This window comes from Heloderma suspectum, chromosome 2 (genome assembly GCF_057233095.1).
Source record: "Heloderma suspectum isolate Gila_16-S chromosome 2, 16-S_ref, whole genome shotgun sequence".
Taxonomy (NCBI): Eukaryota; Metazoa; Chordata; class Lepidosauria; order Squamata; family Helodermatidae; genus Heloderma; species Heloderma suspectum.
In genome coordinates, this window is record NC_139459.1 from 190,764,528 (window position 1) to 190,780,943 (window position 16,416).

Consider the following 16,416-nt stretch of genomic DNA (forward strand, 5'->3'; position numbering starts at 1 on the left):
GGCTTTGAGAGGTTTCTCTATTAATTTTCACCCGTCAAAGGCTACCTCAGAGACACCAGGTACAACCAGGACCTGCCCCCTGACGTAGGTGCTCCTATTCCCCACCACTCTCCACCCCACCCCACGAGGCTCAACCCCATGACCATCCCTTTATTCCAGGCTCTGCCTTGTGATTGTTAGGGTCAGAGCCTCAGAGGACCAGGTAACCCTGGGCAGAGACCCCAGCAGGCAGAGGATAACCTGGGCAGATTGGCCATGAAATGAATCTGGCTAGATTCCAATGTTCTATTGCAAAGGCTTGGATTACTGAGGTTTGGATCTATCGGGAGGCTGCAGTCTTGTAGATGTGGATCAGAAGCTGTTGCGCAAATCTCTAAAGACTCAGATTCTGAAACTCAGGGCAGAGCCTAGGATGTCAGAGTTCATGCTTGACCGGCTATGTGGCAATGGCTGATAAACTGGGCTTGAGCCTTAAATTGGGCAATAGATCAAGGACTGGAATTTGTTAGGATGGGATCAGGTGGGTTGGGGTAGGTTCAATCACAAAGACTCATAATTCACCTGTGGTACTAGAACAGGGCTGAGAAACCATTTTCACCCCTCCCACTGCACAGATGAAAGTGACTTTGGCCTACAAAGCTTTAAAGTGAAATGATACATTTATAGAATGTATGCAGTCAGATTGCCCATTAGAATTTTTAAGAAGAATTAAAACATTAACAGGCCTTTCTTAGGACCAATAAAAAAAGTTTAAAAATAGTCAGCAAACCTTCCCTTGCAAGGCTGTTCTTCAGGCTAGATGTTAGATTAAACAAAAATAACCCCAAGATATGTACATGCATATGTGTGTGTTTTGAGACCTGGTCAAAAAGCCCCAGTGTTGGCCATGGAGTAGTTTCAGAAATGTAGAAAATGTAGTTTCAGAATTAAAATACAAACATTTCATTCACGACCCATGAGATTGTATCTGGGATGGGATCATGTTATATGTGTGGGAGGGGCTCTGCATTGCAAGTTTGTACTGGGCCCCCAAAATGATGTTTGGGCTCTGTGCATAGACCCTGAGAAGGAGGCTAAAGCAACATGAGAACTGGCAACATTAAGTTTGAATTCTGTGGCATGTTTCTCCCTTCTATGAACCCTAACCCAAGAGAGATGAGGTCTCCACAGGCTTCTGTAAGGATGGGGTAATGATCTCTTATCTGATGCCTCCTCCCTAACCCCAGGGGCTGAAACTGGCTCTACAGGCTCTTTATGGACCATACAGGAACTAGCAGAGGTCAGCATGACCTGTTCTGATCTGTACACTCCGCACCATACAAACAAGAGAGAGTAAGAATTTGGGAGCAATTGCCACTGAAAACGTTGTCAGGTCATTTCAGAGAAGAAGCCAAGGCTGACTCCCCAGGTCTTTGAACTTGAAACTAGAAACAGGCCCTCTCATAAACAGGCCCTTTCATTAGGCTTGGGAATACAATGCTCACTGAATCTGGCCAGCCCCTCTGCATAGTCATCCTTGTTATTCTCCTCAGTAAAGGTAAATGATTTGAAGATATGGTCAGCTTCCTTTCCCATCACATAGATGAGAGAAGTATCCTGCATTTCTCTGGTCTCCTTGTGGAGCTGTGTTTTTGTGTGGAAATGAGCAAATATGTCCTGCCAATGCGGCCATTCTGAGGTTCTGTGGAAGTTGAAGTTTCTGCGGCTGAAAACTGTGCCATGTAAGCAATTCTTGAAAGGCTGAAAGCTTAGACTTCTGAAACCATGTCAGGTTATTTCAGAGAAGACATCAGGCCAAAATGGATGCCTAACACTGCTGCAGATGTGGGTGTAGGAGGAGGAGGGAAGCAAGGAAGGAAGGAATGTGACAAGAAACAGGAAAATCAGGTGGCCGAATTCAATAGTGTTGGGTAGAGAATTTGTTGGGGAGAACAATATGGCAGAGGTTTACCTGCTGTGGTATTTAAGGGAACAGAGAAGAAATTCCTTAGAGCAGGATTCTGCTGTGTGTGTGTCTCTCCACTCAACATCTCCAAAAGACAAAGCCTACATGAAGGGTCACTGGTCAAAATCTACTGACAGTGGAGAACAGAATAGACTAATGGAAAAAGTCATCCAAGAACATTTCATCCAGTTCTGGTAATCTGCAGTGGGGGAAAGGGGGGGTTAAGTGTTTGTTTTTAGTTTTAAGTCAGGATGTAGGAGAATTTTGTTCCTGTTCACAAATTATGCAAACACTTGCAACCCCAAACATGAACACAAGCAGGAAGGCAATTCTTGGGAAATGTTTGCTATTTCCTAAACTTGTGTTCATGTTCAAAAGTGCACCTATGCGCACTTTTGAAAATGTGCGAATCCCCCCAAAATCCACATTTAACCTATGAAGGAATGCATAATTTTGTGTAAAGAAAAATGCATAGCCTTTCAATTGGGAAAAATTGCACACTTTTAAAAACGCCTATGTTTTCCAATAAAAATTGGAAAAGTCTTTGATGAAGAATTTGAAGAACCTTAATGAACTCGAACATTACATGTTCACCCACCTGGTTCTACTATGCTCTTTATTAATTAATGCTTCTAGAAATTGGTTGCATTTGAGAATCTTTATTGATTATATTATGGTTTTATGATTATGGTGTATGCTGCTCTAGGCATCTTTAGTAGAAGAACAGGATATAAATATATTATTGCTGTTATTATTATTACCAGTATCATCATTATCATAATCTTTGGTGGTGGTGTTTTTTAGTGTGTGTGTACATGTGTTGTTGATCTGTACACAGATGGTTATTCACACACAACAGTCAACATATGATCTGTACACATCTACATTATTCACATGCAATGGAGTGTATATGCGAATGCATAAGGGTTTCTGGGAGATAGCTCCTGTATACATTTAAACTGTCCAAATTAAGTTCTTCTGCATTTTTTTTTCCAAACCCCCATTTTCGGAATTCTGAAAAATGAATCGTCTTAAGGTTGCAATCCAATGAACACTTATTTAGGATGAGTCTAATTCAACTCAGTATCACTTAATTCCCAACTAAACATGCATAGGATTTCAGTTGCAAGAGTTTTTGCAAGTCAATTTCATTTAGGAGATTGTGTATGGAAATTCCCAAAATTCATGCTAGCCTCAAATTAAGTGAATTGTACAATTAAAAAAAACAAAAAACAAGACTACTTCTGACTTGACTGCAGTTTATTGAAAATGGTCACCTCCCAAAGGAATGGGAAACAAACCATGAGAAATAAAGATAGGTGCAATGTAATCCGCAAGGTTGTTACGGGAATGAACATTTCTATGGTGCTGTTTTTATGATGAGACAGTTTTCCAAATGACACAGATATAATTAACTGTTGCTTACTCAGTGTTCTATAGGACCATATTGCTGTTAGACTGAACAATGAGTAAAACATTGCTTTCATTACGAAGAATGTTCTACCTTGCTATATAATTCTAGGCAGATAAGAACAATTGCATCTCAGTCATATAATGTTTGACTTGTCCAACATAAACATAGACAAATACAGTGAAAACCAATGATGTCTTCTGTGAAGCAGGGAACTACAACAACACCTGAAGAGAACAATTGATTTGGAGGAAGAAGCCTCAAGATAGAGAAGGAAAGTTCACTTTCAGACACATCGCCATTTGGCAACCACCAAAGAAGCCAAAAATATACAGCATACTGAAAGAAGCACAGCCCAGATTCATGATGTACAGATCTCCCCTTCCCCTTCCAAGCAACTCTCTGCTAATTCATATCCTAAAATGAAATACCATTAGCACATTTCTCTTTACCATTCCCTACTGGTACCTTTCACCACTGATCATCTAAGCCATAAGTGACAGAAGCAAGATGGAAGATGACCACCTCCATGGTGCCTTGTTGCAGCTTTTCTTTGGGGAGAAAAATAGAAAAGATCTTGTGCTTTAAAGGACACAGTTTGTTCTTTTCTGGATTACCAGGATGGGGCTGAAGGTGTTGTGCTGTTGCCAGTAGAAGCTAAAAGATGTTTCTTTCCTTTTGGAGACCTGTAGGGACACTTAATATCTTCCGCCTGATTTGATGGATGAGGAGGTTGTGGTGCTTCTCTTTATGACTGTGCTGGAACCACCTCCTGATCTGCGTGAGTATCCACCACCTCCTACACTGGAAGAGCCTCCGCCACCTATAATTCCACCTCCGTAGCCACAACTTCCACCTCCAATGCTGCCGCCGCAGATGCCCATGCCGCCGCCGCCAATGCCGCCCATTCCTCCGCCGCCGATGCTGCCCATTCCTCCGCCGCCCATGCCACCGCCGCCAATGCCGTCCATTCCTCCACCGCCGATGCTGCCCATGCTGCCGCCGCCCATGCCGCCCATGCCGCCGCCCATGCCGCCCATGCCGCCGCCATAACTGCTACTCTTCACAGCTGAAAAGGAAGAAAATGTTCAATGCACACACCTTCATGATTTACAAATTATTTTAGTATCAATTAAGGGGAACACAGAAGCTACTTACAGACATGGACTTGGGATCCTTGGCCACATAACCTGTGTAGGAGCAGGAAACATAGGTAATTCATTGAAACAAACACTCCTTTATTAAAAAGAAGCATAATCATTCAATAGGCCTGATGATATTTCCAGATGATTGTCACCCTGCCCCTGTCTAGCGTATATGATTCAGAGAATTATGAGGTCCAACTTACAAGGGACCAAAAGCCATCTAGTCCCATGTGCCCTTTTGCAAGGCTGGACCCTCCACCCAGAATTCCCTCCCTACAGATCCACCTGTACTATCCAGATCAGTGGAACACAAGCAGAGAAGAGAGAGCCCTGTGCCAGATGATCGAAGTACAACGCTCAAAATAAAGGGCAACACAACAACACTTCCCAAGGGAGTCTGGAGCCCAATCACAGTTGCTCCCCAAAAGAAGGATGTTCCATATTAACGTGACATTCCCCAAATAGGCATACATTTGGTGGATCACTGATTATTTGACGTCTATATTTGATCTCCAATAATATTTGAAACCAAGACAAATACCACTTGCTAATGTTTGGCCCAGTTAAAACCAACCTACAAAGAAGAAACAAACAAACATCCTTATATGGAAGGGACCACAGACGCACCTGCTCTCTTCTCCTTCCAGCAGTTTCCTGTACATGGCAATCTCAATGTCCAAAGCAAGCTTGATATTCAGCAGTTCTTGGTACTCTCTCAGTAGGCGAGCCAACTCTTCCTTGTCCTTTGCCAGGGAACACTCCAAATCATCCAGTTTCTGCCTAGCATCTCGGAGGGCCAACTCGCCACGCTCCTCAGCCTCAGCAATGGCTGACTGCAGCTGAGCATACTATAAGAGTAAAGGAGGAATATAAACAGTTTAATTTCCACTGTGGGCTTCCTGCCAAGATCAAGTCTCAAAGCCTTTGAATACTGCACACATTTTCATTGACAGCAGGATGTTCAAGGCTTAATTTGAGGTGGAGTTCCCCAGGGCTCAGTGTGTGGGGGGGGGGAGAATCCATCCCAAAGTTTAATAGTGGTACACATCTTAAGAAAGAAGAGAGCATATCTGAGCATGTAAAGAATATCTATCCCAGAGTCGACCAGGGATAATTGTTTCCAGGTCAAAGAGTGGGATTCATAGTCCAGCTTGGGCCCCATCACCTCTCTTTTTATATACACTGGAGAAATTGACTTATTAATGATGTGTTTTTTTAAAGGAGAAGGGCTGTGCCTCCAAACTGCATGGTAATCCATGACCTCTGCCCTGAAAACCTTTCCCTTTAATTCAAGACATATATTGGTTTTGGTTGCTCAGTGGTAAGGGACCAAGATTCTCCTGTCGCTTAAAGGCCTCCTCTTCTTTATTCTTCTCATATTCCCATATTGAACCCTGACATTCAAAACAGGTTCAGAAGCTGAGCCAGGCAAGCCCTGGATCAAAATTCAAGCCCTGGATCAAATTCAAGCCCTGGATCAAATTCAGTTCTGCTGACATGTCTTCTTCCCTATTAATATTCTCTATGCACCATCACTTCATGGAGAGAATAAAGCAATGTTGTTTAAAATCCAGTGGTGTTTTTTCAAATGCTATTTAAAATAAAGCAATTTTTAAAATACTGAAGGCTTCATTTTTTTAATATATCCCTTAGCTCATTACCTCACTCTGTAAGTTAGGACACTCTCCCGCCCCCATGTTTAACTGGATTGGCTTATAGCTGACAGCAAGCTAACAGCAGGGCTATAAGGTACTGCCTTTGACTAACAATGCTGTGTTCAGCCCAGCAGCTCTCCAGGGGCGTTTCCAGCCCTGCTCTCCTGAGATCTCTGAACTAGAGTTTGGCATGGCATATTTCCATGCAAGGGCTGCCAGTTCCTGGTAAGAGCTGGTGTAGGAGCTCTCCCTATGATGCAAAGCTACCACATTAAGTTCTGTACTATACATGATGGTGACAACTTGAAGGAGATACCACATGGAAGCTATCAGCCTCCTTCTGGCAAAGACTCATGTGCTGTTCCCTCACCACTTGCAACCTATCCTCATGCATCTTGAAACAGGGCACCCCAACTCCATTGTTGAGCAGGGATTTGTAATCCAAGGGCCTCTCTGCAAAGGGGTTCTTCATCTCCAGGTCCCACACACATGTTCAGCACAGCAGATCCTTCATGAACATAACCTCTGCCAGCTCTTCTCCTCTTCACAGCAGGCAGGGATGGGAGTCAGACAAGCACAATTGGTGCTGCTGTCTGCACAGTTCACTGAACAATGAGTCAGAATCCCTTCTCATTCAGATCTGAAGAATTTAGGAGCATGGGAAACTGCCTTTGAGTCAGAGTGTTGGCTTGTCTGGCATAGCGTTGTCTACACTGATTGGTGGCAGCCCTCCAGAATTTCAGAGGTTTTTCCCAGCCCTACCTGAGATACTGGGGATTGAACCTGGGACCTTCTGCATGTGCCCAACAGCCCTTCCTTGAGCTAGGGCCCTTCTTTCTGAGCTTCTGCTCAAAAGATTCTACCCTAAAACTTCATGTGTTCAAATTGCAGCATACTGTCCATTGAACCACCCATGTTTCATAGGGAAATGTACTTTCAAACCATGTCACACCTGAATTTACGTCTAGGCAATGCAATTCACCTTGTGTGCAAGAGTGCCTGCCTACTATGATACAACCATCAAGCAAGGCATTTTCTTTCTTAATAACTTACAGAGCGTTGAGTGATTGGAAGGACAATGTAGAAGGAGACAGGCAGGCTTCAGCAGCTGCTAGAGATTATATAAAGGGTACTATCTATTCGGAACAGCAATGTCTCTCCAAGATCTAGCAATGTCTCTCCAAGATGTCTCTCCAAGATCAATGTCTCTCCAAGCAATGTCTCTCCAAGATCTAGCCAAGCCCTTAGATCAGCCTTCCCCAATCTGGAGTCCTCCAGATGTGTTGGACTGCAACTCCCATCAATTCCCATGATGGGAACTGTTGTAGTCCAACACATCTGGAAAGCACCAGATTGGGGAAGGCTGCCTTAGAGATAAACAGTTTTAACTGGAGTTGTCAGGGACTGGACCAGGACTTCCCACAAGCAACTACTGAGCCAGGGCTCCTCCCCTGATCATCCATGTTGTGAACATCGATCTCCAAAAGGGAAGGTTGCTTTTCAGCCTGAAGCCCAGTGGAAAGCTCTCCTCCCATACCTGTTTCTTGACATGCTCAATTTCAGCACGCAGTCTCTGGATGCTCCTAGTCAGCTCTTGAATCTCTTGTCTGGTGTTGCGCAGATTGTCCCCATGTCTTCCTGCTGTATTCTGCAGAGCTTCATACTTTTGGACAGAGACAGTGTGTTTAAAAACAGCAACATTCAAATCAATGAAGGTATCCAAAGGTCCCTCCACTGCACCACGTTATCCCAAATAGATGGGCCGTAACAGAAGCAGCAAAATGCTAAGAACATCTAGCTACAATACAAAGTTGTATTGACTTAAACAATATTGACTTGTTTAATTGTCATGGCTTCCCCCAAAGGAATTGTCATGGCTTCCCCAAAGGAATCCTGAGAATCGTAGTTGGTGAAGGTGCTCCAAGATGCCCCCTGCCCAGAACCACGATTCCTAGAGCCCCCTGAAGAAAATGAATAACTATTAAACCAGTTTAAGCATGCACTGTAATTGGCTGCATATAGTTGGGGAGTTTGAAAAAAAATGATGCATCAACATCTGTCAAGGATAGCTCAAGGACCAGTTAGCTTTGATGGTTCTTTCCATCCCTGCAAAGAGCATGTATTTCATACAATGCCAACAGGGATTCAAACTACTGCTCCAGATGACAGCTTTTTGTAGCACCTTTAAGGAAATAAACTGCTTAAAAATTAAGGAGATGGAAGTGGCATTTGGGGAAAGGTAACCTCTGGAACAAAGGATGCATAGGAACAAAGGAAAAAATGTCTAAGCATGCATAGGATTGTGCCCTAAACAATTTAATTTAAATTTAATTTAACAATTTAAGTGTGGATGTACCCCCAATTCCCTTGCAGAAGGTACAAATCAAGGAATGAGTGGTAACTGACAGTTCCCAACTCCAGTCTTCTTTGGTCAATGCATGAATAATCCCCATAGAGAGAAAACCACCAGGTTCTTGGAAAAGGATAAGACATGCCATTTGTATGTATTTTGCTGATGCAGTTTGATTACTTACTTGGCTAGAATACCAAGCTTCAGCCTCAGCTCGGCTACTACGGGCAATAGCCTCATATTGGTTTCTTATTTCTTCAATGATACTATCCAAGTCAAAATGGGTATTGTTATCCATGCTCACTACAACCGACGTGTCTTGAACGATTGTCTGAAGCTGATTTATTTCCTGTGAAGGACCAAAAAGTTGTCAGACGTGGGTTACAATCTGCCTCAATTCTGCCATTTCTCTACTGATTCACCATCCATGAAAAAAATAATATTTTAATATCCACTGAATTAATTCCACTTGAGCCAGACAAGGTTTTGTTTATCTGGTTTTACATACCTAGCTTCTTTGAGGTTCAGAGCGCCCTTCCTTCAACTGTAGGTTTGGGCCTGATTCAGCATGGCTCTTCTTATGGTCTTAACTGTAATTTGTATCTTTTTTTTTATCTGTGTCTTATTTGTAGCTGCTTTCATGTTGCTTTCATAAAATACTATAACCATCTCTGATCCCTCACATTGTATAACCAAAAGATAATCCCTTCTGAAAAACTGTGCCAAAGTAGATTCCCTTCTTTCCTTATTATTTATTTTATTTTATTTTATTTATTTACAATATTTATATATCGCTCCACATCAAAAGATTTTGGAGCAGTGAACAACAAAGATAGAAGAATAAAACACCATATTAAAACAATTAAAACATTTTAAAAAAATTAATGGATGGAATAAATGGATGTTTTATTCCATCCAAATGTTGTGGAATGATAAGTAATATGAGAGAGAGAGAGAGAGAGAGAGAGAGAGGGAGGCCTTCATTTGTTTTAAGGAGAGAATGTGGGTGACTCCGAAGACAAATTTGAATTTGGGTTCCGAGGGACACACACTAGCGTGTGTCCATCTCTGATCATGCCCATGTAATCCTGCAAGGAGATGGAATGGAAAGCTTTAGCCCTTACCTGTTCAAACATTGCTCTGAGGAAGCTGATCTGGTCAATCAAAGCACCAACTTTAGCTTCCAAGTCAACCTTGGTCATGTAGGCACTATCCACATCCTAGAAGAAAGGATCAAGGAAAATACAAAACAAAGCTTCACAAACTGTTGTCACTGATTGCAGGACACACAAAAGCCTTTTGGCATCTACATATATTATTTATTTATTTATTATTATTTATTACATTTATATCCCGCCTTTTTTCCACCTTACGGAACCCAAGGCGGCGTACATAGTCCTCCTCCTACTCTCCATTTTAGCCTCACAACAACAACCCTGTGAGGTGGGTTGGGCTGAGAGTCTGTGACTGGCCCAAACTCACCCAGTGAGCTCCATGGCCAAGTGGGGACTAGAACCCGGATCTCCCGGCTCCCAGTCCAGCACTCTCGCCACTACGCCACACTGGCTGTCTAGCATTTCATACTCCCTTTGGGGCCCTTTAATGGTGACTCAGCAGGGCTCAGCCTGAGGCTCCACTTCCCAGTGCTGGGAGCATATGAAGAAATAATGAATGACTGAGAGTGTATCTAGACATGTACAGTTTGTTCTTTCCCTCTTCACTGAGTAACCACAGACAGTCACTACTACTCATCTGGACTGAGAAGGAAAGGGCTTCCAGGTCAGATGATGTGACTACCAGGCAGGCTTAAGCCCCAGTGCCTTGCATTTTAGAAATGAAGCAATGGCTGTGGTGCAAAACTGGATGTACAGGAAGCGGTTCCATAACAGAAGCTGCCACACTGCGTAGTGTCTTGCACATCTTTCGCTAGTGTGTACCGTGTCCCTACAGTTCCTTTAAGACACCCCACATTACCCACATGGACTACTGTGAATCCAGTGTGAGTTACAGGCAGCTGGGGGAATCAGTTACACTCCAAGAGGCCATTAAACATGTAGGCAGGTACAAACCAGTCTTCTCATGGTCCCCTGTCACTTCAAAATACATGGGGATATTGTGTTGGAACCCCACTGAACCCACATGTCAAATTCTCCCTGAACATAGAAAGCTAGCATGTCAAGGAGGCGTTTGATAGCTTAACCCTTCTCCTGACACTAGTTTTCCATGCACAAGGAGATTTTAATATGGAATGTATTCAGACAAAATTTCAGAATGTAGCTTGGGAACATTTTGATGCCCATTTCAGTTCTATCACTAACTATGCCTTCTCTGTTTATAGTATGCTGCCAAATTCCACTTCTCACCTTTTTCAGCACCACAAACTCATTCTCAGCAGTTGTGCGTCTGTTGATCTCCTCTTCATATCTGTTTAAAGCAAAACAGATACAGTGAGTTTATGTTGAATGCCTGTGTATGCTATTATTTAAACAGAGGGAGGGAGGTAGAGAAAGGTGGGGGAGGGGGAGAGAGGATGAGAGAGAGAGAGAGAGAGAGAGAGAGAGAGAGAGAGCTTGGAAAGCCCTACAGCAGGGGTGGGGAACCTGTGGCCCTCCAGAGGTCTTGGACTACAACTCCCATCACCCTGAACCATTGGCCATGCTGTCTGGGCCTGATGGGAGTTGGAGTCCAACAACATCTGGTGATCCACAGGTTTCTCACCCCTGCCCTAGAGCAGTGGGCAATGTCGTTATTCAGAACCACTGTTAATTATTAGCTTATCACAGACTATGTGTTATTCAGAACCACTGTTAATTATTAGCTTATCACAGACTATCCATGAAGCACAAACTATTGGGCAGGGCTATTGATGGAGACAAGCATTTTATGTTCCTTTCGTTCTTACTTGTTCTTGTAGTCTTCCACATAGTGCTGCATATTCTGAAGTTCTGATGCCAGCTGTGCCTTCTGGCTACGGACTTGCTCGATTCGGTTTCTCACGCCATTTATGAAAAGCTCAAACTCAGCATCCAGGTTCCTCCGTGGTCCTTGAACTTGAGTCTGTTGTTGTAAGATCTGCCATTTGGTTTGCAGAACCTTGTTTTGTTGCTCTAGAAACCGGACCTGAAACCCAAGAAGTAGATGCATAAGCCATTGGGCAGGTTTTCTATCATTGCACCTTGGGGTTGTGGTCATGGATACTGACATCAAAAGCAGTCGTTACACAAGTAACTGAATCTCACTTGAAGGTCCATGGGCAAACTGGTTAAGCACACACACACCTTCCAGTTCCCGCTTTTGTTTTTGCTTGTACTTTGAATGAAAAATTGCAATTTTTTGGACAATGTTTGGCATGCACACACACACACACTGAGAATTCCACTAGTCTCATCAAATGTTCTTTGGCTTTCCATGACATTCACCCAGGTTTCCACTTAAGGATAAACCTTCCTATATCCTTTGAATTCCACATTAGCCCAGGCTTGTAAGCAACTGTTCACCTGGTCACCTGTCGTGACTAGGGACATTGGAGAAATCTGCAACAGAACCAAATGAGTTTGTATTTTCATGAATCCGACCCAAGGATTCTGTAGCGGACTGGCTTTTCCCCTGTCAGTTGGATTCCAAAGACTTGTGGACTGACTTTCTGACTTTCCTGAATTTTATGCAAATTTCTTCATAGAAAAATGTGCAAAATTAAAAAAAAAAAACCTGGTCAAAAATATGCATTTCCCCCATAGGCTTAAGTGTGAAAATGTGCATCTTGGGGAAAATTGTGCATTTTCACATGTGCAAATTTACACAAATGTGCATTTGCACAAATTCAGGAACAAAAGAAAATCCAATTCTGTTGATGAGTGGACGATGGAACAAAAGGCGCCTGACAATCCACAAAACAAGGATGGAATGGATTTTACACAATCCATACATCCCTAGTGGTGAGTAAGAATTTCCTCCAGGAGAGTGCAAAAGCTGGTTTGAAACTCAACATTAAAAAAACTATGATCATGGCATCTGGCCCCATCACTTCCTGGCATATAGAAGGGGAAGAAATGGAAGCAGTGACAAATTTTATTTTTTGGGGCTCCAAGATCACCGTAGACGGTGAGTGTAGCCATGAAATTAAAAGACGCTTGCTCCTTGGGAGTAAAGCTATGGCAAACCTAGACAGCATATTAAGGAGCAAAGACATCACCTTGCTGACAAAGGTTCATATAATCAAAGCTATGGTTTTCCCAATAGTAATGTATGGCTGTGAGAGCTGGACTGTAAGGAAGCCTGAGCACCGAAGAACTGATGCTTTCGAACTGTGGTGCTGGAAAAGACTCTTAAGAAGTTAAGAGTCCCCTGGACTGCAAGGAGGTCAAATCAGTCAATCCTAAAGGAAATCAACCCTGACTGTTCACTGGAAGGACAGATACTGAAGCTGAAGCTCCAATATTTTGGCCACCTAATGTGAAGAGAAGACTCACTGGAAAAGACCCTGATACTGGGAAAGATTGAAGGCAAAAGGAGAAGGGGACAGCAGAGGATGAGATGGTTAGATAGCATCACCGATGCAATGAACATGGACTTGAGCACACTCCAGGAGAGAGTGGAGGACAGGGAGGCCTGACGTGCTATGGTCCATGGGGTCACGAATAGTCGGACATGACTTAATGACTGAACAACAAAATCTGGTAGTTTCCAGATGTGTTGGGTTACAACTTCCAGCATCTCCCAGCTAGCCATGGTGGCCTGGGGGTACTGGGAGTTGTACTCTAAAACATCTGGAGGGCACCAGGTTGGGCTGGGCTAAATGGACCAACAGTGTGACTCAGTACAGGGCACCATTGTATATCACGTGACATATATGAAAGGCTGATTTAGCTGTAGTCCATTGACACAACCTAAGAACATGCAGAACACTGCTGAAAAAATTTACTAGTCATACCAAAACATTTCTGTCTTCCTTTAAAATCCCTTCAACGCTTCAGTGGAGGATGAAGAACTCCCCAAATGCCCTTTGAACTTTGCTGCAGGCAACATGGACACAGTATTTTTAATTGACGACGTGTATTTTTTCCCCAGCCAGATGTTGGCCAATGTTTCCAGCTTCAGAGCATTCCACCATGGCCACTTCCATACACTTCCTCAGGCTTTGAACCCTTCTATCACTTTGTTCAACTGTTTCCATTTCATTTCTTGTGAGCCATTACCAAACACTCAGAAGAGATATTAAATACAAGGCCAGTCATATAGAAACATTGATACATCTGCCACACAATCAATTCCATTTAGTTTAATAAATCCCATTCATTCCTTAGCTAACACCCATTTTAAAAAATGGCAGCTTCTTTCATTAACTTGGAACCCCTTTGAGAATCTGCCTACTAATGCATTTCTTTCCTGCTTCCCTCCTTGTTTCCAATCTCCTGTCCATATTAAAAACATTGCAAACCTCCGGTTGCAAATGGCCTCAGCTGATTTTGATGGATTTTAGGTGTTTAACTAAGAAGACTTTATACAGCCAATGCTATATAAGCACACAATTCTTAATTTCAGAACCTTAAGAGACATTCTATGGAGAAGAAATTCCATCTACTCCCTAATTCGAGACAGAAAAATAAATGTAGAAAGCAAATTAAAACTTTCAAGTGTTGCTGTAAACAGCAACATTAACTTCATTTTTCCAGCCAACATGCATTCCATGAGATCACTCAAAGTACAGCATTTGCTGTTCTGATAACTCACCTTGTCAATGAAGGAGGCAAATTGGTTGTTGAGTATCTTAATCTGCTCTTTCTCCTGATTTTTCACTTGCTGGATATGAGGGTCAATCTCCACATGGACTGGCCGCAGAAGATTTGGATCTATTTCAACCCTGCCAATGCCTCCAGAACCGCCACCAATACCAAAAGGACCACCACCAAAGCCACCACCCATTCCTCCACCACCGAAACCACCACCACCGAAACCACCACCCATTCCTCCACCACCCATTCCTCCACCACCCATTCCTCCACCACCGAAACCACCACCCATTCCACCACCACCCATTCCACCGCCATAGCCGCCACCCATTCGACCGCCATAGCCACCACCAAATCCACCGCCATAGCCACCACAGATGCCTCCTCCATAGCCTCGTCCATAGGAAATCCTGGTACCTCCACCATAGTTATGGAGGCTCCTGCTGCCATACTGGCCTCTCATACCACCACCAAATCCTCTGCATGAAGAATAGCTACGTCTGCTTACTCCTCCTCCACCACCACCACCAATAGCAGAACATGAGCTGTAGCCCCTTCTGCTCCCTTTGGAGCTTTGGAAGACGGTCTGGACTAGAGACATTGCTGTGTCAAAATCAAACAAGTAGCAGGGGAAATGATCAAGCCTAGCAGCTGCAATGCAAAAAGGAAGAGATGTATGCAGAGCCCAAGGGAATCAAATCCCTCTGAATCCAGAACTGGAAAAGGCCTCCCTTATATGTGTTTCAGGGAGGTGTTGGGCTTGATTTTGCATGGGCGGGAAGGCGGATATCATTTTATTGTGTTTCATGGGCTTGGTGTGGTTGACAGATCTTCATCTGCAATTTACCAAACACTGACCCTACCCATTAGCACACCCTTTCATTGCCAAAAGAAAAGAGATGATGAAGAAGATGATGATGATGTAGGGGAAGACCAGTGTTCATGCAATATACCTCAATGACTAAGATGTCTTAATCTTGATTATTGTGTCTGGGGAGTGGACTCATTAATTGACACACAGTGCATCACCCTTTTTTTTCCAGTGGAGGTCCTATCTATCAGTATCTTAATCTGCATTTCTAATTGCAAAGCCTCATGGCAGCCAGCCGCTTTGCAGAACACTAAGCAATAGCATGGCTTTCACAATTCCAAAAGCACACCCGCAATCACACCCTAAATCTGCCTCTATGTGGAAAATTGCCTTTGGCTCACTAGGAGCAGTTTCTCAACTTGGCAGTTCACGAAGGATCTGCATCCACCTTGGTAAACGAAAAACTCTGTCAGAGATGATATGCCTGGGCTCTTCTCCTCAGATGGGCATTCATAAAACTTTGCAACAGAAACAGTTCCTTCCACTGAGGAGCTAGCTTCAGCACCATATGAACCTTAGACTGGGGACACTGGCTAACAGAGAATGAAGATCAACTGCTGATGAACAGGTGAAGAACAGCAATGGGTGACACCTCTACTTACACTTTGGCTGATAAGCATAAGGAAGCAAAAAGTGGCAGAGGCATGCAACCCTCAGCTATATTTTATGGAGATGGGTGACTGTGGGTGACAAAGCTCAAGGAGAACTGCTGGGTTAAACAAAGGGAGCAAAGGGTCAAATATGTTGTAGCATCTTAGAGACTGACTGGTTAATTGTGGCATGAACTTCCAGGCAACATAAACTAGCTAATCTTTTGTCTTTTGTTTTGTTTTGTTTTTGTCCCTGTGGGTGGATAGAAACCCTCTGAGTTCATATGAGTGTGTAAGTGGCCTGTATCAAAGACAGACAGAAATGTGGAGGCAGATTAGAAAGAATGGACGGATCATCATGTAGGGGAGGCTGGTGGCTCTTTTTTTCAGTGGGGCATATACTCTGAAACCCATATACTCTGGGTTTCAGTCAGAACCAGTCAGAACTCTAAAGGAGCTATCCAATGTGCTGAACCCTATCCCCGAAATGGGTTCAGCACCTTGGATAGCTCCTTTAGAGTTGTGACTGGTTCTGACTGAACCCCAGAGAATTCACTGCCCCACTGAAATAGGAGCCACCCACTTCCACTGTCATAATGGGTAGGCAGACAAATGTGGAACAGGTAGATAGGGACACTGGATAGAAAACACAGCTGATAAAAAGTGCTATTCAGGCCATAACAGAATAAGATCTAGAGAACAGGATCTAATAGCCACCTA

General features: G+C 43.4%; 1 protein-coding gene across 1 annotated transcript; it reads right to left on the bottom strand.

Moving 5' to 3' along the window:
• Positions 1 to 3,191: 3,191 nt before the first annotated feature.
• On the bottom strand, positions 3,192 to 14,836 carry LOC146353637 (keratin, type II cytoskeletal 7-like). The gene is made up of 9 exons (XM_084836900.1): positions 14,237 to 14,836; positions 11,409 to 11,626; positions 10,870 to 10,930; positions 9,631 to 9,726; positions 8,691 to 8,855; positions 7,694 to 7,819; positions 5,129 to 5,349; positions 4,515 to 4,546; positions 3,192 to 4,425 (listed from the first exon to the last, which is right to left on the bottom strand). The coding sequence occupies exons 1-9, from the start codon at positions 14,834 to 14,836 to the stop codon at positions 4,055 to 4,057; spliced, it is 1,890 nt and encodes a 629-aa protein (XP_084693026.1). The 3' UTR covers positions 3,192 to 4,054.
• Positions 14,837 to 16,416: the final 1,580 nt, after the last annotated feature.

Excerpts from the sequence above, each read along its gene's own strand:
- LOC146353637 (XM_084836900.1), bottom strand. The coding sequence starts at position 14,836 with ATGTCTCTAGTCCAGACCGTCTTCCAAAGCTCCAAAGGGAGCAGAAGG. Across the intron at positions 10,931-11,408 it reads GTGGAAGACTACAAGAACAA|ATATGAAGAGGAGATCAACA; the intron begins GTAAGAACGAAA and ends TGCTTTAAACAG. Across the intron at positions 5,350-7,693 it reads TTGAGCATGTCAAGAAACAG|TATGCTCAGCTGCAGTCAGC; the intron begins GTATGGGAGGAG and ends TTACTCTTATAG.